The sequence below is a fragment of the Haliaeetus leucocephalus genome, unplaced genomic scaffold (genome assembly GCF_000737465.1).
Source record: "Haliaeetus leucocephalus isolate CR32 unplaced genomic scaffold, Haliaeetus_leucocephalus-4.0 Scaffold2, whole genome shotgun sequence".
Lineage (NCBI taxonomy): Eukaryota > Metazoa > Chordata > Aves > Accipitriformes > Accipitridae > Haliaeetus > Haliaeetus leucocephalus.
In genome coordinates, this window is record NW_010972438.1 from 2,336,607 (window position 1) to 2,362,295 (window position 25,689).

The 25,689-nt window shown below is 42.1% G+C and overlaps 1 protein-coding gene across 1 annotated transcript in view; it reads right to left on the reverse strand.

Annotated features, from left to right (window-relative positions):
• Positions 1 to 11,720, reverse strand: part of ITPR1 (inositol 1,4,5-trisphosphate receptor, type 1) — a 165,127-nt gene extending 153,407 nt beyond the window's left edge. The window contains exons 1-2 of the mRNA XM_010570399.1: positions 11,629 to 11,720; positions 7,763 to 7,833 (exon numbers count right to left, since the gene is read on the reverse strand). Coding sequence (XP_010568701.1) covers positions 7,763 to 7,833; positions 11,629 to 11,720 — 163 coding nt within the window. The remainder of the gene's footprint in view (positions 1 to 7,762; positions 7,834 to 11,628) is intronic.
• Between the last annotated feature and the right edge of the window lie 13,969 nt (positions 11,721 to 25,689).

A 25,689-nucleotide genomic window follows, 5' to 3' on the forward strand; every position in this document is an offset into this window, starting at 1 on the left:
TTTTCTGAAATGGTCACTACACCAGTACCTTTCCCCTGTCGTTTTGCACAGAATGTCTCATCAGTACAGAACTACCACCCACATTTTTCAGATGGGCAAATGAAATGCACAGATCATAAAACTTCATACTAGGAGTTCAGTTAAGTCCCCCCTCACTCTTTTGCAGTACCTAAACCAACAGATTGCGTTTTTCATACAGCATTCCAGTTATGCATATTAATGGCAACTTTCTATTTCAAAGGGGCTTTGCTCTGCCTTCATCTAGATGCAAAACATCCAAGATGAAAGCACTTTAAAACCAGAAGTTGGCAGACAGCTGTTTGACCACAGTACTCTCAGTACAGACCAGCATGCAAACACAACCCAGCCAATCTTCACAGCCTGTGCCTTGTATTCCAAACAGACCCAGCTCCTCTACTTGTTCAGTATTGACAATTTTTTTACACCAAGTTAAACAGACCCTCCCGTAATCTGTGCCACACAGACCTTTCCCATTACGGTCTTGGCACCACATCACTAGACCCACGCTAAACCATATCAATTAAATCAATAATTATTTAGCCAGTCATTTATTCACTATTTCAGCAAAGCACATCAGCATCATGGAGTTGGGATGTCTTTAGGATGTCCTGGTGCTTCAGCATGCATATCTACCAAACAGACTACAAACCTGACTTGCTTAATAGGCCAGTAAGGAACCACACTGCAATAGATGTGGCAAATTAAATAAACCCAGCTTTCCGATTCACTCTCCATGACCCAAAAACCCAAAAGCTTCCCTTTGATTCCTGCATCCAATCACTACCGGATTTCAAAGCAATGCAAGCTACTTTTGCACATTTAAATAATAAACTATAGGACACAGCAGCTACACAAGTGAGAGTATAACACCTATTCTCTAACTGTGCTCATAAGGGGAAAGCTCCAGTACCTCCTCTGCTCGCTAACATGGCAAGCCATGTAAGTAATTACCATTGATGAACCTGGCACTACCACAAAACCTGTGGTTAAAAATGTCTGGAGATAAGGTGTTCATGATGTCGCTCTGAAGTCACCAGAGAAGACAGCGTACATTGCCTACCGCCTGAGCTGCAGAAAGAAAGGAGGCTTGGGAGTGCTCATGTACGTGATGCATCAACTCTTGATTAGGACTCCCTCTCTCCCAGGGTTTTCCAAGCTTTAGCAGATACAAAGCACATTTGTCTGTTTGAAAATGCAACACTTCTGACCTTTCAGTTTTTCTGAAATACCTAAATGCCACAGTGACAATTGTCTGTAACATCTGCTTGTATGTAGGATGCAGTGGGCTAAAGATTCACATTTTAGAGACAGTGCTCAGGATTTCTTCATCGTATAAAGGGCATCAAATTCAAATGCGTACTAGCAGTTGGCAGTTTTCTAGTACAGTTCTATAAATACTTAGAATCATACTAAAGGATTCCTCATCAAGGCAGTGAAAAATGTATTTTGGATATTATAACTATATCCTAATTCAGCAAGATTGAAAGATTCTGCCTACACAAAATGGCCAATGCTTCAATTTTAAATAAAGAAATTACAGGCACAGCATTAGACTGTATTTTTATCATTTTTCTCTCCCATCGTGCCAACCGTAAAGTTTCTTTTGATTTTACACTAAACCATGATCTTGGTACCCTTTTTGAAAAGGGACTAAGAAACATGATTTTTTCTTTTTATGGCATTTGGCTCTTAATAAATCAAAGAAATTAATTAAGTAGGTGTTTACTATTGTTGCCCCACTTCCTACTTCTGGTATTCAGCGAGTGCATTTTAGTCTGTCTTGGACATCTCAAAACTGAAAAGGAGTCACTTTTCTATTGCAAACAATTTATTTCTCTTCAAGGTCACCGTGCTAAGCTTTGAACTTAGCACTCAAGCACTCTCAAAAGTTCTGCGTCCTACATGAAAAATGAATCGTGCTATTTTATCTGCTAATATATGGTTATCAGAGAGAAGAAAGCCATATTTAGACATCAGTTTAAATATTCCTTAAAAGAATCTAGGCACTTAATTGATATATCCAAAGATTTCACCAGCATTAGAAACCCCATGTTCAAAGAGAAAAAGGAGCCTAAACTTGGCCATGCAGCTCAGGTCTAACACCTTTCTTCTTCTCACCATCATTCCAGGAATATGCCCTTAACCCTCTGCAAAACACCCACTTGAACTCATCTAATATATGCAGAAAGTCACACAATTCAGACTATTTCACATCAAAGTTAAAAAAGCAACCTAAGCTGATATAATCGCTTTCACCAGAGTAGATTTGGAAAAGTATGCACGGAGAGCATATGGAGAGCAATACGATTTGAGGCTACACAGTTATCTGAAGCTGAACACATGATACGTAAAGGCTTATACTGCAAAAAATTCTCCTTGATGAGTACAAGGGACGGCACTGAACTACCTTACTGCCTAGAAAGTGCACTTCTATATGCTGCTAATATTTTTCCAAAACTAACAGGCAGAGGGATCTGGGTATTTGTTTTAGTTTGTTTTTTAATATTCTGAAGTGTTTGGGAAAACCATGTATGTGACCCTTCAACTGAAAACTCCCTTAATCTCAGTTCTAATGCCAAACTATAAACAAGCCTGCATTGGCTAAATAAGGCTAAATAATCCTGTATGTATGCAACACAACTCCACAGCCTCTATCAGTGCTGCATAAATTATATGGTTTCCTTTAAACTAAACAAAGCAGTAGTGTATAGGCTTCAGGTCATTGATGGCAAAGCTATGAAGAACAAAACGTGCCTCAAAACATTTCTGTTAAGGAGAAGCATACTGACTTTCATCAATGCTGAGCACAGTGCGAATTTAAGAGTAATCCATCAAAAGAACTGTGGCATGTATGCAGGTAATTTTTTTATATGCATATATATTTATATATTAAAGCTTCTTTGTAGTGCCCAGGTAGTTTCTTCTGTTGAAGATGAACCTGCAGTTCAAAGACAGAGACCCTCAGTGCTAGCCCCTAACACCATCAGACAAACCTAACCAAAGGCTTCGTGAAGGCAATATTCAGAAAGAGAATACAGTATGGATTAGGATCAAAAGAACAAACAGAATTTGAACTATTCATCTTCTGCTTCACCATGAGGGTATTTTAAGTCTAAGATATGGGTTCATTCCTTGAACATCTTGCCAAAAAAAGAGTGTTGCCCAGCAACTACTAAAACAATGTTCTGGAAGGAGGTAGCTGCTGGACAAATTAACCCAGTAAATGCCCTTTTCCCCTGCATTTCATGCAGCTATTGCAAAGCTTCTGGATCCCTGGCAGACAGATATGCATCCCAAATAAAGAGCTGTAAGGAATTTCCTGAGAAGGCTGTCAGACAGACTGTTTTGGTGTAGTAGCAGTGTCTTGCATTAAGCAAACACATTTGGCTTTGCACAGCGCTAAGTTCCAATACAAACTGAACACAAATAAAACCTCTGCAAAAGCACATACAAACTAATAGAGCACAGAAGCAGCAGCTAAAGCACAAAATTATCAGCCTTGGGCTCTGCTTCAGCGTTGCCACTATTGCTACGTCTGACTTTAATCTGCAAAATAGCTATCCGTCTCTGTGCATTTAAGTACGAAACACGGGTGCTTTTAGCCTAGCTAGAGGGTCAGCTGTAGTTCATACTTTCCCCATAAACCCATGCATATTAAAAGGATGTTCATTTATAGTCACTATTCAGATGCACACTCATACTGGAAGATGGCAATTAGAGCAGCGATTCCAGCTTTATAAAATACATAAAATGTTTTTTTGTTGTTGTTCAAAGCAGTGCAGATAACCAAGGAACTGTCACACTCTTCCTTTTTTTGGAGACTTGTACAACTAGCATTTTTTCCAGGAATCTCATCTGTACACAGTATATTCAGACCAGTCAAGTAAAATACTCTTTTGCAAGAATTTTCATACTAACATTTTTAAAAAGAAACACCCTAATGAATGTACTCTTAAGTCTTAATGTTTTGCAAGGCAGTATTAGAGGACTTTTGAACTAGTTGGAGCTGAAAACATGAAGGGCCAGAGAAACACTGTACTTGAAGAAAAAAACCCATACACTCAAACCACCATATTTAAAGTGCATTCAGAATGCCAGAACAACAAAAAAAAAAAATCCACTGAAATCTCACAGACCATCATTACCACCCAACCTCAAACCACTAACTTCAGGTGCTATCTACTTCTGATTGGGATGGGAAAAAGGAAGGAAAAAAAGAAAATCAGCCTTCACACCCTCAAGTGATCAAACTAATATTTTAGAGACCTAGAGGCACAACAGCATTTAATACGTGAAATAACTACTGGTAAACACTCATAGTAACTTGAGGGTGCTGGACTAAAACCTTCCTTTACAGTTCTTTCCAACTCTGGCACTTCAGTTTTTCCCATCTAATACACCCTCTGAATTTTATTTTTTTAGTGTCTCATTTACACTTCTACGCCGCATTCCAAATCTTACCTGAACGCTATCCCATCTTACTCTCAGCTTCCTCTTGCACTTCATCCCTTTCAGGGCTCCACCACCACCAGATTAATGTCAGCCTACTTTTTCCACAACTTTTGTCAACAAAGCAAGCCCTCGTGTCCTCAGGATACCTCTGCACGTTCTCCTCCAAGCAGACTGAAAGGCTCTATCGCTCCCATCTCCGACTCCAGTCGTGCCGCTGCAAATCATTCTGTTCAATCCAGTTCATCCAAACACACATCAAGCTTCCCTCACTGAATTTTCCTTAGGACAACTTGAAGCCAACATTTTTAAAAGGAGTGACTTACTAGCACACAAAACCCACCTCCGTTTCAGCTACGAAGTGCTTGCTTTTAGAAATGCATTCCTCAGGCAGGGACTATTTTCACACCACAAGCAGGTTATCAGCGTTTAGTGACAGCATATACTCATGGCTAAGTATTACTGTCAACTGCCTTTCGTACGAGAGGCTGTCTCCAGAAAGAAGGATGGTGCGTACACACCACCACTTCGTGCACAGCAGCTCTGCTGCATTTCAGGGGTCTAAAGTAGAGAGGAAAGAAAAACCACCACCCTCTAGACCAGGGCCTTGCTGCTGCCACAAGATGCAACTGATGAAGTGTAGCCTAGGCAACAGGACTTTTTAAAACCTGAAACACCCATGGCTAAGAAAAAAAGCAGGATGGATTAATTTTGCTACTGGATATATATGCTTTAGTTTCACACTGAATTTTCTTAGAGTCATGTATGCATATCTCAAGCACTGAATCTTGCCTCTAGATATCTCTCACCACTTTGATTAAGCGTGAAAACTATATTTACAACCGTTTTAAATCTGCCCACAGAAGAGAGATCTGCTCAGAGTAGCTTAGGAATACATTTCCTAAAAATACTACCCAAAGAGAGATCCTCAAGACTGGCCACAAAGTCACACGTTCAGTATTCCTCCCAGAAGGTGACTTCAGATTTGACTGACCTGCGTCAGGACACCTTGAAGCACAGATCGTTTGAAAGAGGATTCGCGCATAGGTATAAAACAGGTTATAGCATAGAGGCGTTTTTCCAGTACTGTGTAAAGCTATAATGTAAGTCACATTTTATTAATTTTGGTCCCGCTCTAATGAGATTTTCAAAAGTTACTTCTCAGTTACCAGTGCCAGTGTTTTGCGCCTATTTGAATTCAAACCAAGGTCACACTTCTTCTCAGGCCCTAAACTGCAGTGATCCTATCGGCCGTGATGACTAGAATGGGGTATATGAAACTATTGAACAAGCACAGGCACCACGTACAAAGTTTACTGGAGAGTGGAACATTTCCACATCAGTGTCCACCCCAGGCTGCTACTGTACAAAAGGTATCTTGTGCTACTGATCTACTAATCCGCTGTACCGGTGACACTGCCCAAGGCAATGAAGACTAAATCTCAAGTATGACAAAACTAAATATTGGGACTACTGAATTACATTCATCAGATGCCCACGGTTGCTTTATATCCCAAATGTAAATGCTGTTTGGATAAATGCACCTTAGGGAAGACCTTGTGTTCCATTTGCAAGGGAGGTATTTTTGCAAGGTGTCATAAAAATACCAAGTAAGACTGCAGAGACATGGCTGTAGTTCCTGACCTTGTCAGAGACTTCCCGTGCAACACTGCAAACAAGCCTCTGGGTGCCTTTACTTCGTAATAAAAAAAAAAAGGGGGTATTTTCCATTTGAGTTGAAGATGGTACGATAAACTTCATTATTACTTCTTCTGAACTTATTTATCATGGAAAGCATTTTATCTTAGACTACACTTATAAAGCATGTGTATAAATAACAGAAATGCCTGCTAAAATTTTATGACTTCTGTTGCCTTTTACCATTGAGCATAAACTTCCCCATGAAAGCTGTAGTGAAGTAACTACGAAGGTTGGAAAAGGTTCACGCCATTCTTTCTCCATGTATAAATTATAAGCACTATGAGAACATTTACAATGCCTAACCACAATGTTTTGTGCCAGACAAATGTGTCTCTGTACTTGCAGTCCCTAAATTGTGCTAGCAAGAATTGCCTTTTTCTCATTCTTTTCTCTCTCCCCCTGCCTCCTTCTACACCCAGCAGTCTCAGTCAAACCTGGCTTTATTCTTTCATATGATTTTAACATCAAGAAATGCCTAGAGTCAGGGCTCTAGTTCACATAAAACCATTGTTGTTGTTCTGGAGAGCTTAACGTTGAATGCTAAAACTTCCCCAGGTTGCCTCTTTAGTATCTGAATAATCAGCTATTTAGTTTTCCAGTAAAAAGGGAGAAAAACCAACAAGAACTCACAGACTTCAGCAATATTCTAAAAAGAGAGTTTCATTATATGAGACATCTTCGTGTCATGGCAAAAAAAACCCCAAAAAACCCCAAACAGCAGCATATAAAACTAGCAGTACAGAAGGTATATGATTTTCAAGGGCGATCACCTGCAGTCCTGGCCAAACGTGGATAGAATTATGGTTAATTCTGAGCCCCTGATAAAGGCAAAGCATAACCAAGGAAACAAGATTCATCCAACAAAGAAACAAGACAAACAGTTGCTGCTACATCTGAGAACAGCAGTAAAAGGTAGATCGAATTTTTAGAATATTTGGCTGAGCTATCCTTTGGGTAAAAGATGCAACCAAGGGGGGAAGGGAAAAAACAAAAAGAGATAATTTAAGAAGGTTTTTCCAGGCAAAATCCCAGTTAGTGCTTCTCTTCCTGCTTGAGATTTTTCTTAAACAAATCAGCCTTAGCCAAACTGTGCAAAGAAGTAGGCATTAATTTCTTATCACTAAGCAAAAGTTTCCTGGCAGAATGGAAAGCCAAGTCAAACCTAGTTAATATCGAATGAGGTTAAACAACAACAGTTGTTACAAACATTTGCTCCTTTTCATTTTCCTCTTCTCTGAAATAGGTTTGGTACTGGGTAACCAAATGGCATGTATGGAGAAAAAGAAATGAAACTTACAGGGACCCTGTTCTGAAAAGTTATGAAACAGTTCTGAAAGCCAACCTTAACTGGCAACCCCATCTCTACCCCTCACAAACCATTCTAAGTCCCACAATTCACTTCACATAGACATTCACACTTTTATATATATATGTTTTCTTTTTTTTTTTTCCCTCATGAGTTGCCCTTCACAGAAGAAGATGACACTAAAATATTCTATAGAAAGCATGGAGGTCAAAAATAGTTACACGATTGCACAAAATGAAGGACAATTTCTAACCAGAAGGGTAATAAGCTGCCTAACAAACTTACCTCTGAATTTTTTGGGTGGGTTGTTAAGATCTCCTGCTTCTGGCTGTACAACACACCGATCATCCACAAGGCTGCAAAGAAATGAGAGGTAAAGTGAGATTCTATTCCCTCGCAATTGCTTACATCCTTGTTATCAAAACCAGAGTCGTTTATTTGCAATGTTTTATCCGAGTGGCCACTTCAGCAGAAGACATTCCCCAAATGCCAACTTATGCCAAATCCTTCTAAGAAGCATGCAGCTAATTTTTACTGTTGCCCAGAGCTATGCTCCTGGATAGGTGGGACAATAAATAAGTCATTGCTCCTGTATACTGCATCATCTTTATGTCCCCTCCTTGAGGTGCAGACAGAACAGCCCATATTCTAGTTAGGTGAGAGACAACCTTAGAACAATTATTGCCTCTTGGACAGATTTGAATAACGTTGCAAATGGGTTTATAGGAAGGGTAGAGAACAGGAAAATATGACGACTATGCAAACTGGACACTGACCCTATGACCCCTCAAGTATTAAGAAAAAGGCAGAAACAGGAACTGCCACAATAAAAATTGACTCCCAAGAGAAAGGAAGGCGTAAATATACCCTCCTGCTCACCAGTCACAAACACGAGATAAGTCAAAGGATCAAACTAACCTCCTCCTGTTCTACCAGGAAGGAGGTGAATTGGACAAGTGAACCCAAGAGATTCCAATAGGGAATGCCAGGACAGAGCTTCCTGTGAATACACATGAGCAAAAAACCCACAGGGTCAATTCAAATCCCACAAAATAAAAAAAAACAGTTAAGATGCACCTGTCCCCACTGCTCTGCCCTTAGCACACTTTGGATCAACATGGAATCACGCTTTTATCAAACACTATTTCCAAATTGTGAAAATGCAACTGTAACCAAATACTCTGTAGTTTCTGATTTGATCCTAAATGACTCAATTTGGCCCCTTAAAACCAATCTGTCAAAGAGGCCTTCTACCCAAAAGTAGAAAGTAAAACTCCAAGCTCTTAAAGGTTTGAGAGGTCCATTCTCATGCAGAATCAACTTGAGAAAGATTGAGACCTAGAATATGAGAGTTGTTCCTTGCAGAGGCTGGTTACATGCAGGGAGCATCTTGAGACAACAATTATGGAAAATAATGAAGTGCATAAAAATTAAGAGATCAGAGAGACTAAGTGGACTCAACAGTTCTATGCATCTAAAATTTGCATATGCAAACATTCAGAGTAAATTGCTTTTTCCCCATGGATTTTCTCCCTATTCAGTATTATATATACATATATGTGCTCCAACAAGAATGGTAGTATTAATATTTGAGCTGACTGAAACACCTGCTTCTAGTAAACAAAGGGCCAAAAAAATATCAAGTCAAATGGGTTACTCTGATCATCCCCCACAGAGATAATCTCAGTGCAATATATCCCTCTTATCCTGAGATTAAATTGAAAGTAAAGAGGAACTTCCCAAACTACTAAGAAAAAAATTTTACAGGGTGAAAAACACAAAAGAGGATATATTGTACACCGGTAATCATAATGATGACAGCACTGAGTTTGGGAAACAGCAAGAGTAAAGTCCTGATTAAGCAACAGTCATGTCATAGGAATATTAAATAGGAACACTCTTCAAAGATTTAGAACAACGTTAGAATGTATAGTGGTATCTGCTTCTCAACCTTCATTAACCACATGAACAAGTCATTACACATTGTTATGACATAAGACTGTCAAAACTCCACATGGTATAGAGTACAGTTAAACTGAATCTTTCCTTTTGCTTCTTTAATTTTCTCCAGGACAAAGGCTAAATTAAATATGGGACAAAACTAATTTGATTATGAAGGCTTATTAAGATGATAATGCATTTCATGTTTCATATAGCAATTGGGATTTCTGGCTTAAATTAGGCTCAGAAGATGTGTGGCCATTATATAATGCAGTTACCTTAAAACAGTACTAATCAAATCAAAGAGGATGCTTGTAACACTAAGGGATCTTTAGAAGTGCCATAAGAACATCTCATCAAGCCTAGAAAACACATGTGCTTGGGGCCTGTAACGTCTAAAAGGACTACCCATGGTGAAAAATATCTGCTCAGCAATGCCATAAAAAGCCACAGCCACCGCATAATGTTCATCATGCACTGTATGGGATTAAACATAACATAACAACTTTCTACTTGTTCTGGAATTATTTACTGCCAAACTTGCTTCAATACTAGGAAGAAAAAAAAATAGCCAAATGTATAGTATCGCTTAATTCATTTTGCCAGTTTTCAGTAGATAGTATTTGGCCAGTTACACAGCTGATTGAATACTGCAGAGTGTACATGTCATATTTGACGAGTACCTGGGAAATTTGTCAAATACATTCGCCAAATACTATTCAACCAACCCTACTTACTACATCCCTTGCTTTTATCATACCTTCTTTCCCTTCTGGCAGCATCCCATATTTTCTTCTCTTTCCTATAATAGATCATGGTGCATCTTCAGTGTCTGCTTCCTTCTCTGCCCCCTTATTTTCCAGAATCCTAATAGCTAGAGGACTAAACCTACAAGTTAGTTTGGAGTCACTCAGATGAGATTCCAGCCCATCGTTTCCTGCCGAGAGACTTACCAGGATGCTGTCTTTGTACCCTGCTTGGGAGCTCCACTTATCAGATGCATCTGGACAGTAGGCATCAAAAAATTTGCTGTCACTGTACCCACCCTGAGGCCCTTATGGCTACTGGAAATGAGAAAGAGCATGTTGTGTGCGTGCCCACTCACCACATCATCAAGCCTCCTGGTTGCTTCTTTGCTACTCATTCAAGTATTGACGTACCACAGCAATGTGTCATGCATGCTACTTCCCTCCCTCTAATTTCTCACTGCTTCGAAACAAGGTGGCAGATGTGCTCTCTGAGCTTCTCATCCAGCCGCCTGCAAGGTCTTCCAAATCAGCACACAGCTCCTCTGCCAGCTTCTGATGTTTGGAGAGATTTCTCCTCAGCAGCAGTTGAGCAGAATAAAACATAACCTGTCACTCTTCAGAGCTGTATTTCAATTCCACGGCTTTTCTCCGCAAACTCTTCCTTTTCCTATGTGAACGGCTACTTTCTGTTTAATGAAGTAGCATACGCTCCTCACTGCTTAAGAGGCACTCTCCTACAGAGCACCTACTCTGACATCTTTGCAGAAGAAAGCGCAAAGGAGCTCTGTGGGGAAGCACACCGGGGGCAGGAGCCGGCAAGGCACGGCTCCCACCACAGCTCCGGGGTGCTGACCATTGGCAAAGCTGAAGATTCAAAACATGTTCTCCTTTGCCTGGAGAGGAACAATTTTGTTCGTGTGAGAAACCTCAAATACTGTAAGACAAAACTAGTCACAGTGGTTAAGTTAGTGGTGTAGAAATGGTTTGGCTCGGGGCTTCTTCTTTTTATATAGACATATTTTTTATTTTTTTTTAAAACTACTTACATTGCCTATGCTACATCCTTTTTTCCAATCAGCAGACTGCACTGGGGCCTATTCATTCCTGACTGGGGAGGGCAGGGAGGGACAGGACGGGACACACGGATGGACACGGGACAGACAACGACATGAAAATCATTTGCTTGCATTCATTCCCTCTACCCACACCTTAACCTGACAAGCTTCTTCCTCCCCACCAAGGACATCAAAACCACACCACAGCCATCAACATGCTCTCCATCCTCCCGACATCTAGCTTGCCATATCAGCCTTAGGCCGTTTTTACATTTAGGGCCAAATCTGTACATAAAGCTACCTTGCTTTACCCAGTATTTCCTGGGAGTCAGGCTCAGGATAGCTAGCTGAGTTCTGCTAGTCCTTCTTATGGATGTTTTTAGTAGAAGAGAACAGCTGTTCTTACCCCAAAGTGCTAATAAATCCGTTTGTTGAGCCCTCTGCATAGAGAGAACAAATATCTCCAATATGAAGGAAGCTCGACATCTTGTCAGTCATCTCTGGCTTACTGCCCCTGGAAGAATAAAGCACAACGTTACTATTTATCAGGCAGAATTTCTCGGTACAAGCTACTGGAGGTTACAACAACAGGATCCTTTGCTTTTGTTTGTTCATTTGTTTGAAATACTGAACAAGTCCTTGCACTGGAATTTCAGGTATCAAAGAAAACACAGCATGTCAAAATGCTTGCTTAGAAAAATAAACTAGGGAAAAAAAGGCAGCTACTGGCATCCCCTTCGGTGTGGGAATTTTACGGGGAGCCATATTTGTCCCAACAGATGCTCACAGCCATTTCGGTCCAGGCGTACCGACCCGTTTCATCCCACCTGCGAGAGGGTAAGGGGGAAGAAGAGTGGGCTGCCTCAGTTTAAGACATATTATTTGTACCATCTAAATAACAACACGTTTCTTTGCCAGCTTCTTTGTCAGAATCAAAGGTAGGTTTGAGCATATTTTAAAGGTCCTCTGGTGCGCTGGAGTGGTGCTCGTGGGAATTGTAATGTAAAATATTGACATGATTGATGTCAGTACTTTTTGGTCATGTCAAAATATTGACGTTGACCAACACCAGGGTAGCCACCTGCTTACATCTGCAGTCCCAAAGACAGCATTAGGTGAAGACCCACTGAATATGACGGACGACAGATTTTGCATGTAAAAGCTTTAAGATTTTTCAGAGTCAAATACTTTAAACTATGTATGTATCAGGAAGCCAAATCCCTGTGAAAGCAGGAATACTTCAATCCTGTTTTTAAAAAAGATTGCCTAAATGTAACACTGAGGAGACAGACACTTAGGGTTGTCAACTTCCAGGTATTAAGAACTATCCTTATTTTCTTTAAAGCCTCAAATCCCAGACCTAATGATACAGGACGTACCTGCCATTTAAATAAATATAGCAAAGCGAGTTTCTATCTGTCACAGCAACAAAGAGACAGACAAACAACATGAGCCCGGATAAAAAGAAGCCCAACTGAATAGATTTTTCAAAGATGTCTTTTCCAAGGCCATTTACTGTTTTTTTGGAGATCCTCCTAAGCCATGCTTTTTGATCACTGAGTTCAAAACGCTGAAATAGCTTTCTGTGCTTGAGGTTTCAAACAGCAGGCAGTAACGCAGCTCTTCCAAGCTGCTCCTTCTCGCAGGCTGGTGACTGGCTCTGCAAGGCAGCCCTGCCAGCGAACACTGCCCAGGACCAGACTTGCCAGATTTAAGGGAAAATAATTGAAAACACTTTCACCCTCTCCAACATCACATCCAAATCAGTTTTAAATGGTCTGCCACTAGGAGAACTAGGCAGCAGGAAATTACGCTCATTATAGAGCACAGCCCTGACATTGTACAGGGGATAAATATTCTCTTTCACTGAACATTATCTTGTTTACCAAAAGTGTAAGGATCAAGTTTATTAAGCAAGGCTGGAGCTCAACAAGGACAGATTCACGGAGATTTAGAAGCTGATGTTAATAATGCACTGCAGATATGAAAGTGCCAGCAAAAACCTGAAGCTATGCTTTTCTTCTGAAAAGCTGCAAACAGTTATCCCTGCCTCCTCACCACCTCATCACCAAAGTATTTGTGGTGGTGGTAATAATGATAACAACTTTCATTATTATTAGGTCAAAGCACATTATAGACATTCTCATGCCTGTAAATTCCTGTACAATTTGTACAATTAAAAACGAATTCGGGAAAAACAAAAGATAACAGGCCAAGTTCATATGCAGGGTAAAGAAGTCTCAGCTCCTCTGAAATCAAATCTCTGTGCATACAGAAACAAACCATTTGGCTTCAGGTTGCTTGTTTAACGCCAAGTCCTTCAGCCACTGCATATGTTACACAGCCCGTTCTCATTCTCTTTTGATAAGTGGACAGAAAAACATCATTACCTATTTTAAGATACATGCGACAAAACATACAGAAATATGCTGAGTGACTGAATTAGCATCACTAGGAATACAGCTTTCCTCATTTCCTGACTTGGATGTTAACTATGAACTTCATACCAAAAAACTTTTAAGCCCTCAAAATTAAGCTCAGCCCTAAATTAATACAGCCCAAAGAAAAAGATATCTAAGGCAACACGAAATGTCAATACTTCCAAACGACCCCTTTTTACAATGGCATTTAAGGTATCCTCTTCGGGGTGTGAGGGGGATTACTTTACTGGACTACATCCTTTTTCCTTTGGAAGTGGCAGATGCTCACCACAGCTGTTCCCAAAAGAATGTGAAGGTCAAAATTACTGACTTCCATTAGAGAAGAGAAGAATTTTTTCTTGGCAAAAAAAATTATCTCAGACCATTGACCAAAACCAGACCCAAGGGTGGACAATCAAATTTCTGCATTACTTTCCAGAATATAGCCTAAATTATCTTGTATTTTCTTTACTGAGGAAGTTCCCAACATACCATGTCATATACCATTATATTGTAACCCTGACATACCATGATAGTGTAAACCCCTAAAATAAGCCCTTTTGCAATTTATTGATATTTCCATTAGTAAAATGTTTAGCACCTTTACCTATAACCATTATATGGTTATGGGTAACAGAAAGGTAGTTTTAAGTCTGGAAGTAGTTCAGGTACACAGCGTGATGAATTTAATTGCTGCTCTGTTCACCAGATCCTTTGTAAATTTTTCTGGGCAAGCTCGCAAAGCCATCACTACAAAGTCAGGTTCTTCTTCTGTGCACCTCAGGGTGCAGGCTGCCCGCAGCACCGCTGAACTCCAGCCTCTTCTATCCGGAACAGGAGAGCCATGCTCCTCATGCTTCCTGCTGGTCATCAGCTTTGCTGGAGTTACGGCTTACGAAAGGGTTCATCTGGCTACAATAACCTTATTTAAGGCTTTTCTCAGGCATGCAGTATTTAGCACTTAAGCCCCCACTCATCCCTTTCTTGTATTCCTTTTGAATACTGTTTAAACGCCGATCAGCGGGATGTTTCTCCAACGCAACAGGAGATGCTCGGACGGATCGTGCCTCCGCTGCTCTCACGAAGCACGCTGCCAGTTCCAAGTAGGGTGAGCCTCTTTGTAAAATACCTCTTTATCCTAAGGCTTACCCACAGTCAAAACCGGTATGATGAACACTGTCTACATCTATTACATTCTTTAATAACTGAATACCAAAAGTCAGTCCACTTGACATTTATCTTTAAACATGCTGTTTCTGAGGTTGGCCGGTGCTCAGGAACATGCTGAACTCACAGATGGAGAGAGGGACTAAATGACCCAACAGGCCTCCTTACATACAAGATTTACAAGTAAAGAGAATAATTTCTAAACTGATTTAGCTTACTTCAAAGCTGCTTTCATACTCTCCTCACAAGGGACTTACGACACCTAACAAAATTACTCCACTAATTGATCAATTATTTGCATTAAACACTAAATGATCAGCTACCACAAATTGCTTATTTCCCACCTTTGACGAGAAGGACAACTGGGGCATCTGAGACAAAAAATAGAACTGGAAGGTTTTCAAGAGCAAAATTTCCAGGTACCCAGTTTGAAAAGCTTTTCAAAACAGCTCTGTCAACGCCAGCTGACCACACTAATCCCCTCAAAATCAGACCTCTATGGGCATCTTCAGCTGGAGAACCCAGAAGTTGAGGCTCTAAAAATCTGTCAACCCTGGCACATTTATCCCAAGTTCATAATGCAGGCGGACCACAGGGACTTCAGAGAACAGGTTCCCGCCTGGATACGTCAGCCAAAGCATCCGTGCTTGTCCCCTTGGCCGGGGAGGGGATGCTTCCCTTCCCGCACTGCATTGGCCAAAGACATGAGATGACCACCAGGAGCCCCTGGAAGAGCAGGGAAGGAGGATTCTCACACACGTGCTCAGTACTTGGCTCTTACGGCTAAAAGCACAAGCACGCTGCTCAGTAGTCAAATACAAGAATTACACTGCAATTCATTTATTTTAGATACGCGCCAGTGCCAAGAGCAATCCATTAATACTAGAGGAGGGGACGGCCCTAAGAGAACGTTTGCAGTTATTAATACGCACAATCCCTGTTTTAATGGCATTCCCACATCCACGCAGGAGAGGGGAGTCCTGCAAGAAACCCGTCATGTTCCAGCTGTAACACAGCAGTCTCCTGGACATGAAGCATTGTCATCCTCTTCCACTTAAGCACTGGGGGAGAACAAGATTCCTTCTAGGTAAACCTACTTGAAAAATCAAACATAAGGAAGTACTCTGATAAGGAAACAATAGCAGCATGGCAATACTAGCATACAAGTCTAGCAAAGGTGAGTCAGGTTTCTCCAAGCAATTATTACAATGGTTAACTCAGGTGGCAGCAATATCCACAGCAGCAACACAAGTTTTTAAAACAACATTCTTCTCCCACTAAGCTGAAGACTCTAATTTTGACAGACAGAAAGACAGACTTAATTCTTAAGATGAGAAATGAAATGTGAACTAAAATGGACTGTGCATTGAGAAGTAGGCTATTAGCCACCCATAGACATCAAAAATTACCTGAGAGATGAACACATTCTACAGTATTTTTTAAGCCTTGACAGCTTGAATTTAATTATGTTGGTGATGACTTCCTCATGCATATTATCTATACAAAAGTTAGTGTGGCTTTAAATGTATTTTATATACAGTTTATCTGCACAGGAAAATAAAATCAAGTCTCTGTTTAAGAAGCTACCCCCCAAAATATAAATACAGAAGCCTGCCGAATTTCACGTGAATTGCAAGGTACTGCCTTACAAGTCATTTTGCCAGTCTATAGCTTTGCTCTATGGGACTGCATCTGAAAATGCATTAGCCACATTGAAGCAGCAAATTAAACACAGGAAAACTTTCTATTCACCTCAAGAGTTTTAGGACTTGCCATTCCCCTACTACTCTGTACTGCTTTGGTGAACACAAATCTGTATCACAAGACCGCGAGTTTGGTCTTCTGAGTGAACAGAAAGTCCCATTAACTATGGGGTTCATTTTTGATTATTTTCTTGCTTATATGTTATCTTGTGCATATCCTCAAAACAAGCTGCATTTCATATAGCAAAAGCCAATGAAAAAGAATCAATCTTGCAATGCAAACTAAGCACTTTGACAAGGTTTGTACAAAGCCCTTTACCACCAGCACTACCATTCCTCTCCGAACCAAAGGTGAAGTTCTGCAGACCGTTCCTCATAACTGCTTCCAGTGGCTTTCAGGAAGATTGAAAAGACTCAGTCATATTTTAGGGCACAAGCAGATCATATGCTTAGCCTGATGGCCTTGAATAAGCCCGTATAAGGTTGATATAGTCACTGAAATCCAACTCCGAGACACTTTTCAATCCATTTTCTCATGAAAACACATTTCATAACGGCAGTTAAAGCAGAATTAACAGTGAAAACACTTAGAAATCAAACTGACTGTTAAATATCAAATACCTTAATGAGACAGCTGCTTTTTGAAGATCTCAGAATAGGAAATGCAACTGCTTTGTAAACATCTCAGGCTAATTTCTCCCATCACTCATCTAGATCTTGATGCTAAGTTAGAAAAAACAGGCTTCAGAGCAATGCTGAAAGTTTGCTTTCCTTGAATAGCGGAGTCAAGGCCCCCTTTTGAAGTCCCTCCTTACAGGGACTGTTTGTAACAAGATTTCTGCAGTATGCTATTCCTCATGTCAAGCAATTTAATGCTGAAAGGCTTTTCAGAGAATCTGAAGCTATTTTGCAGATACCGTGTCTCACGTGTCCACTTTGTGTGGGATTTTAATTCTTTAACCTATGACTGAAAATCCTATTTGTAAAATAAACGAGACCAAATATGTCTTATTGCTGACAGTTTGATTTCCAGCAACTGGGATACAAATTACTTAATCTTTTTAAGATGGTTCTAATGATGTTTGTTTTGAGCAAAAAAGCTCCTTGCTGTGCCTTGCAGTCTCATGATGTACTCAGTTCTCTATTATCATATTTTCACTGTGGTTTAGTGCTCAATTAAATAGAGACTGGCAATTTTATATGTACTGTTACAGAAATTGGAGCAGCACTTTATCAAAGGTTTTTTCGCTATTTAGGTTGTTTAGGCAAGAATAGAATCTCAAACCGTACTTAACTGCTTCAACTTCATTCCTGCATACAGGAAACACCACAGTGCAAGTTTAATTTTGCTTCACTTTTTAACAGAAAAAAAGATCAGAGTTTAAGAGTAGAGAGACAACAAAAAAGCAAACATAAAGGACTACTTAATGACATAAGCTATTGCCATGCATGTGAAGAACCATCCACAAATTAAAAGATAGCAGTAATATTACATCAAGACTTGATCAACTGAGAATGCACAAGACCAGGTAAGTCAGTGTGTTTGAATCAAATGGAATTGGGTCCTTAATATTTGTAAATCAGGCCAAGCAAGCTAACATTTTTTTAAATGCACCCAAACCCTGGCTCCCTAGATTTAAGTGAAAGTCCAGTTCTTAAAAAATTTGGTAAATCCAAACTTTACAATAAGATTACTTGGCCGGAAATTTGGCCCTATAGGCTTGATCCAGTGTTTCTCCTACATTTCTCTAATGATTTCCATGTTTTTCTGGATAACACCCACCCAGCATTCTGTATCTATTTTTACAGGTGCATCTAACTTTTTAAAAACTGAGACCAAAACCTGATGTTTCCCATTCTTATTTCAACAACAACAAAAAAGGCCGTTTCCTCCCTGAGGGCTGTGAGAAAGATTCATAAGAATCCCATTAAAACAGCCAAAGCAAGGAGGAAGTGCTCTATTTAAAAGATCATCTAGTGAATAATCACTCTTCTGGGGCTGCAGGACGAAGTGCTGTCATTTGCAAAGCTTCTGACTTAGCAAATCTAAAAGCAGCTCTTTGCACACACCAAGGAAAGACAAATACAACAGATTTTGGGTAGCAGAGCACAGGCAGCTGGGGTAAGTGCCACGCACTGAGCGGGCCATCTCAGGGAGGTTCGTTCACTCCTCAGCTGAGCACCAAGTCAACAGCAGAGCCAAATTCTGCAGTTTCTCAACCACCAATGCTGTTCGTAGCATGTGGAAAACAACAGCAGCACAGGGGACCCATAGCCACGCCGTCTCGAACGTCGGGATCCTCACCCTCGCACACTTGCAGTGGGAGGCAGCTCAGGAATTGCATTAGGTTTTGAGAGGGTTCAGCACTGCTAATTTTATGCACATTTTAGAGATTACACATTAAAAAAAATATCAGCATGGTACGTTTATCTACCACATGATCTTGTCTTCCATTTAACTGCAACCTTTCATGTCCAGGAGCCTGCTATCTGCCGACAAATTGTCATTTGATGAACCGTTAGATTAAAGAGGAGAAACGCACTTTCTCAGAGAAAGTATTTTTCCTCCTAACGCTTATAACGCAGCAGATATTTCTATGGTTTGCAGTCTGAGCAGGCAAGATGGAGGGTGTGGGAGAGGAGAAGGAGGGAGCAGCACAGCGCTACGACTTTCTCAAGGACACGCAGTGGGTCAGACTCAGAGCCCAGATTTGAATCCAGGTCTCCTGAATCCCCATCCACCGGTCCACACTGCCCCTCTTCTCCCAGGAGGAAAATCAGTCTCATTGCACATCTAATCAAGCATACATTTCCCCCTTTTCTCGAAGGAAGTTGGAAGAGGCGTGTAAATTCATATACAGCAAGATGATGGCCAAGTTAATTATGTTCTATTCATACTATATGCCACTCCACAGATAAATTTTTTAATTTTTTTACTATATCAATGACAAAGTTATTTAGAAGTTACCATTTCATAGGTGCAACAAAAGTCAGTTTAAGAAAAAGGGACAGATTAAGTAACTCATTTTGTTAACTTAAACCTCAATAAATCCCCAATGCAGGAAAGCAAACATGCACAACATCCTTTTCTCCTCAGGAAGAGCACCTGCATTTTTTTTTATCTGGCCAGTGCAACCAGACGAGCTAGTTACAGAAAATTCAGGTCGAAAGTAACATACTCATAACAATGCGCTAGGCAGAAGTTACACTTTGACAGCAGCATCTTATACAGCAGCCATCAGACTGATGTAAGAAACACAACTGATGGATCCTATTGACAGGCATCTGCAGAAAGCTGAAAAAAGAAAAATCTATTAGAGATACACTGTCAGGAGAAAAAAACCTTTTTTTGTTTCAAACGAAGTATGACCTGACAGCATCTTTTTAATCCCATTAAAAGTAAGAAGCACTTACTGAAGTTGGTACTTACTGAAGTTTGTACTTGCTGGCTCTAACCCTGATGGGAGAAGGCAGCTTAGACGTCAGCCTCTGGATGAGGCCCCTACAAGCACACAATGTTTTCCAGCATATTTCTATTAGAAGGAGAGAGTTGGAACACGCCAAAAGAACCAGGGCAACCAACGTCATGGGGAAAGAGAGCAAGCTTGATTTGTAACACCAACTGGAGTTTGGCCAAGGAAGAAAAATGACCAGGGAAGAAGAGGGTACAGAACAGTTCCAATTTCATTTTGCATGGCCACGTATCTAATGAGGCTTCACCACAGAATGGGCTCTCTCCTACAGCGTTCCTCGCATCAAGTTTCCAAGCTTCCTTCCTCACAAGATACACACTCTTTAGCAAATGCAATACTCCCTAAATCTACCAAAGTATTGTCCTTCTGTCTGCCCGTCTCACTAGCCTTCATCCACCTGCGTCTGCTCATCTCCCTCTGACCCCACTGGCCCAACACGTTCACCCTTCCCGTGCCCTACACCTCCCATTTCTCCCTTCGCCAATACTGCACCTTGGTGGAGGTTCTCTGGCCTCCATGGTGGCACCGCTGTCGTTTTCCACGACTGGGCTTTGCTGGATGTCTCCTGGTAGCTTGGGGTCTCCACCGGCAAATGAAGTTAACGCTTTTCTTCCACGAGCAAGTCTCTCCTATTGAAGGCTTCTAAGTCTTCACTCGTCTTCCAGATGCAGCAACCCTGACAAGGGTAAGCTCGCTGCTCTTCCCTCCTAGACACCTCAGCAGGCACCTGGGTCTGCAGGCTAAAACCTAAGTGCCTGGGACAACCAGCCGAAGAGGAGGAGCCACTGCCGGCACATGATGAGCACGTGTGGAGAACCACTGGTGGCCAGGGGACCTACTTTGAGCCCTGCTGATCTAAAAACACCCGATGGGCTGGGCTCCTTTACAGATGAAGGCTCCAGCTCCCAGGTTGACTTGTACGTGTTGGCCCCCCCAACAGTAATTTTCTAGAATGCAAGCACGAGCCGTTCTTCTGAAGCAAAGGTTCAAAATACTGCGCCACCTTATCTCATAAAGAGCATTAGCAACTGAATCTACTTAACCCTTACAGAGAGAGGAGCGGCCAAGGATTGCAGAGGTTTTTTAATCATAAGTTTTCAATTAACCCTTTAGATCAAGCATCATCAGCCAACTCAGCTACGCGTCCACCTTTGTGTCCATGCGTCTCTTCTCGGAGTGGGATGCAGACAGGACATATCAGACTGCAATCAAAACCTTTTTCTTCAGAACTTCTTGGCAGATTTCTGAAGCGGACAGGATGGGCCAAGGCACAAAAGAAATGTCTGTAAAAGTTTCATATCAAACTGCTACTAAACAATTCCCACAAATTAAAAAAGAAAAGCCACAGCCTTTTGGCAGTAGCCATTTTTCGGCCTACTGTGATGAGAAATTTCTTACATGTATATGCACGGAAATCACCATCTTCTAACTGCAGCCATCAAGCATGTGGCAGGGATGAGGAGAGAATGAACAGTTTATGCACATCATCACATTTGGATCCAGTACCCAACCCCCCTTTCCTCATAGCTTAGCATCAGATTACTCCAAAAGCAGAAACATTATCTAACATCCTAAACCAGAAATTTGCTTCATCTGGAATTCAGTTTTCTCAGAGCTATTCACCATCCTTTGATAACCTGTTCAGCTGAACGGTCAGTGAGATACGAACACTCAGCTTTCTGCAACAATCCTCACGTTGGCACTCTGGCACGTGAGGATGCAGTTACATTGCCACAAGCCGTAAATCAACTAAATAACACACGCTTCCATGCACATTTCTAACACATTTTTCTCTCTAGAGGGTTAACTTGCTCAGATCTGAAGTGACATTTTATTCTCCATACAACACTGTTAGGAAAGAAAAAGGAGTTCTGATCTAAGTTTTGATAGGCTTAACCAAAACCACAACTATGAAAATGAAACTCGTCTGAGTTCAGAATCCACAACTGAATTTTGGAGCTTTCCTCATTTGAATTACAGTTCCCATAGTTTTCATTTTATCTTTAATCTTTTTCCCCCAAAGGAATTTGGTCCCATAAAACACAACTGCTCTGAAGACTTGGAAAGGTACTTTCTCAACAGGTACAGAACAAGCAAGAATAACACACGCTTCCTGCGGTTGCCTCTGCCCATGAGCAGTTGCAGCACCCTGGAAAGAGGGTTCTGCCTCCATACCCAGCCCCTGTCCATCCCTGCCAAGACAGAGAACCAGGCAGTAATTGCTGTAGCGCTTTTGTAGTCCCCGTTGGGAACAGAAATCAGAAAGGAATACTGAGCCAGAACAAAGCTTGTGCTGTTTGGCATCCTGTCTCCCGCAGCAGCCTCTGGGAGATGCGCAGCGGAAGAGCACAGGAATCATTTTGAATTGCTATGGACACAGATGGGATCCAGCTTAGCAGCCCAGAGATACTGTCCGCTAGCTTTTCAAGTCTTCTCCTTTACAGCACCCAGTAAAGCAGTATCTACCTGTACCCAGCATAGGCCACTATATGAAACTGCTCAATGGCTTTTAACTCATCTTCTGTATTATCACACAAAAAAAGCAGAAAAAAGGCTCGAGGCTACTGAAGCAACAGAAACTAGTGAAGGTGCTATCTCAGCAGCAGAAGAAACTAATTTGGAGTGTACTGTAAGGCAGATTTTTATGAAACTGGATTAATACCGCGGTTGCATTGTGACAGAAATGTTACATTTACGTAACTTTCTAGCAGCACACCATTTTCTACCTCTAAACCCCTCTGGTCTCCATAAGCTGCTTTGGTGAAGCTGCCTTCCCTCACACTCACCCACGGGCGAGCGAGCAGCTCGTCTACCAGCTACTACAGAGCCACTACCCTTATCCCACCTCCCACGGGATCTTGAGACTGCTCCCGTCTTCAAGACATAATCCTACAACTATCTTGTATTTATGGGGTAATAATGTCTCAAAGACTCCCAGTATTCTCTGCAACTTGACACATCAGATAGTCCTAAGGAGTACGCTATGCACTGAAGAATTACCACGCACAGCATCACAGGGGAACAGCAGAGTCAACAAAACAACCAGAACAGGCTACACCTGCTCTTCTGACTGCTTCATCCAAGGGCAGGCACAAGACAAGAGCTCCAGACACCTGGGTCCTGTTTTACACCTGCTTTATAACACCGAAAAAGACGTTTCACCTCAATACTGTCCATTTCATCAATTTATCAGGAGAGATCAGCTCATCTTACAGGAAGCAGATGAAAGGAGCTTCTGCTTCCAGAATTGGCTTCTGGACCACACCAGTAGGTATTTGATGAACCACCAGGACTGTTACCTTTCCCCAGCACACACACAGAGAGTACTGGAGGAGCTGGAAACTTGCTTGCACATTTCATCGAAAATTCGCCACCCTTGCAGGTGACTGGCCCCCTTCTCACACTGCCACACTGTAATAATGCTCATTCAGCATTGCCTCTACAAGAAAAGTTATTATAAAATTAGACCAAGACCTCACACCACACAACAGCAGGACATCATGGTTTGCAAGTCTCTAAGTTGCAATGGCACTTGTGAGCTGCCAGGACTTGAGATTGACTGATGGTGCCATGAATAAGATCACGTCAAACCCCTCGTTCATAACCAGAGACCACAGCTGTCGTTTACACCACCCACCACCCTGTTTATCAGTCCCAGTACACCTCCTTCATCCACCTGTTCTCACCCAGACCTGCAGCTCCAACAGCAGTCACCAAAGAAACGCACCGACCAAGTGCTCACCCCTTCAGTGCTCTTCACTAGGGCCTCTTCCACCTTCCAACGATGGCGTTCAGGACTGTCTAATCTTAGAAAAATATACTATTTCCCACAGTTAAGCTCCACCCCATGATTGCAAAGGCAAACCAAAGTTACTCTTGCTGTTTGTTTACTTCCTAATTTACGAACCCCCTGTAAGAGGAAACCAGATCACTCCGTATTTCAAGGCTTAACGCTGCAAAACAAGCAGATGGGGAAAAAACTCGTCTAAGCAAACACTTTAATCTCAGGGTGGAGTAAGGTATTTTAACAAGAAAAAAACCTGTTATTGACAAACAAAAGATGGCTTAAAGAACACACTAGAAATAATCAGCTCAGCAAACAGCTTACTTGACAGCATTCCTCTAACAGCTGTTTTGAAAAACACTGGAACTGTGTTTTTCATTTCCATAATGACTCCTTTTTTTGGTTTACACACACTGGCCACTATGCATTCACACCACTTCAAGTCGCTGGTTTCCTTAGCAGTCAACTTCCATTTGTTCCGTCAAGTGTCCTGTTACGCCAGAATTTTCAGCCTGATCGATGCCACCAGTTTTCTCAACACTCTGAACAACCAGTGTTGGACAACCAATGCTTTCCTACAGTCATGACGCCATGCAATACTGTTACTGTTTCAAGCACCGACCTGACACCGGCAAAACCACTGAGCGAGCATTTAGAACCTGGAGTATTTGCTGTGCGAGGAAATTGGCTTAAAGTACAGGTTCAGAAAATAAACAAAAAACCCTAGTGCCTGGTAGCACGTTAACTGAGTCACAGAGAAGCTGCTGAGGGAAAGAAAGGGATACTGGCTTCACATCGCATCCCACACTCGCGCAGCTGAACCCTGGGAGGAAAGCAGTTCAGATGTGGGCCTTTGGACTGGGCTCTGGGTCAGCGAGTCTTTTGGCTCAACAGGTTTGGAAGTCCTGGGATACCAGGCAAATTTCCGAGCCAGGAAAAGAAACTCAAAGACAAATAACAAAGTGCATGTTTAAAAAATAAAACACACGCTCAGGTACTGGCCCTCATTAATAAATAAAACGAACGGCTACCACACACACACACACTACTCCACGCATGACTTCAAGCCATTAAATCTTCATAAGGCAACGATCTGGACTGTATTAGCCACGTTCTCCCTTCCTGATTTGCGAGCAGCAACACCACAGCCCAATCCATCCGCAGTTGAGCGGGCACATGCAAACTGTTGCACGGCGCGCACGGCAATGCGTTTGACACAGTAATTCAAACCTTTCACCTGTTGGAGTTTTTTTTATACAAACTGCCGCGAGCCAGACTGAACCCACATGGGGCAAAGAGGTTTTATACCAGAGGGGAAAAGCCTGACCGACCCCAAGCCGTTGCCGCTGCGTCGAGCCCACCGCTGCACGCAGCTCCACAGCAAAGCCCCCCCTGCACCCGGGGTAACACAACAGGGGTCCGTGGAGCAACAGGCACGTGTGTCACCTCTCTGCGCAGCCAGAGGAGCCGCAAGGCAGCCTTCGGCCCCAAAACACCCAGCGTAACCAGCAGTAGTCGAGCTTTTGGCGTGAAGACGTGAACCCGCTCGGAATTACGGCACATCCCACGTACACGGGGAATGCACATCTGCCCCCTCCGCCCCCCCCGCTGAAGTCCCGTTATCGTAGTCCAGGAAACAGCTAAATATTTGGCCTGTCAGACCAGTTAAGCGAGACCCTCAGAAACACCCACCCGCAGTTGCCCGGCTTGCGACCGCTGGAGAACAACGACCGCCCGTAGCCGCGTCCCCACCGGCGCTCGCAAGTGTTTACATAACGCGAAACATCCCTTCCAACTGTGCCTCAACTCCCAGAGGAAAAACACGGGCAAAGTTGGAGCGGACACGCCGCTCCGCCGACGAGGCCTCGCTCGTCCCGCGGAGGGGAGCGGCGCCGGGACCCGGCCGGCGACCCCCGGCCC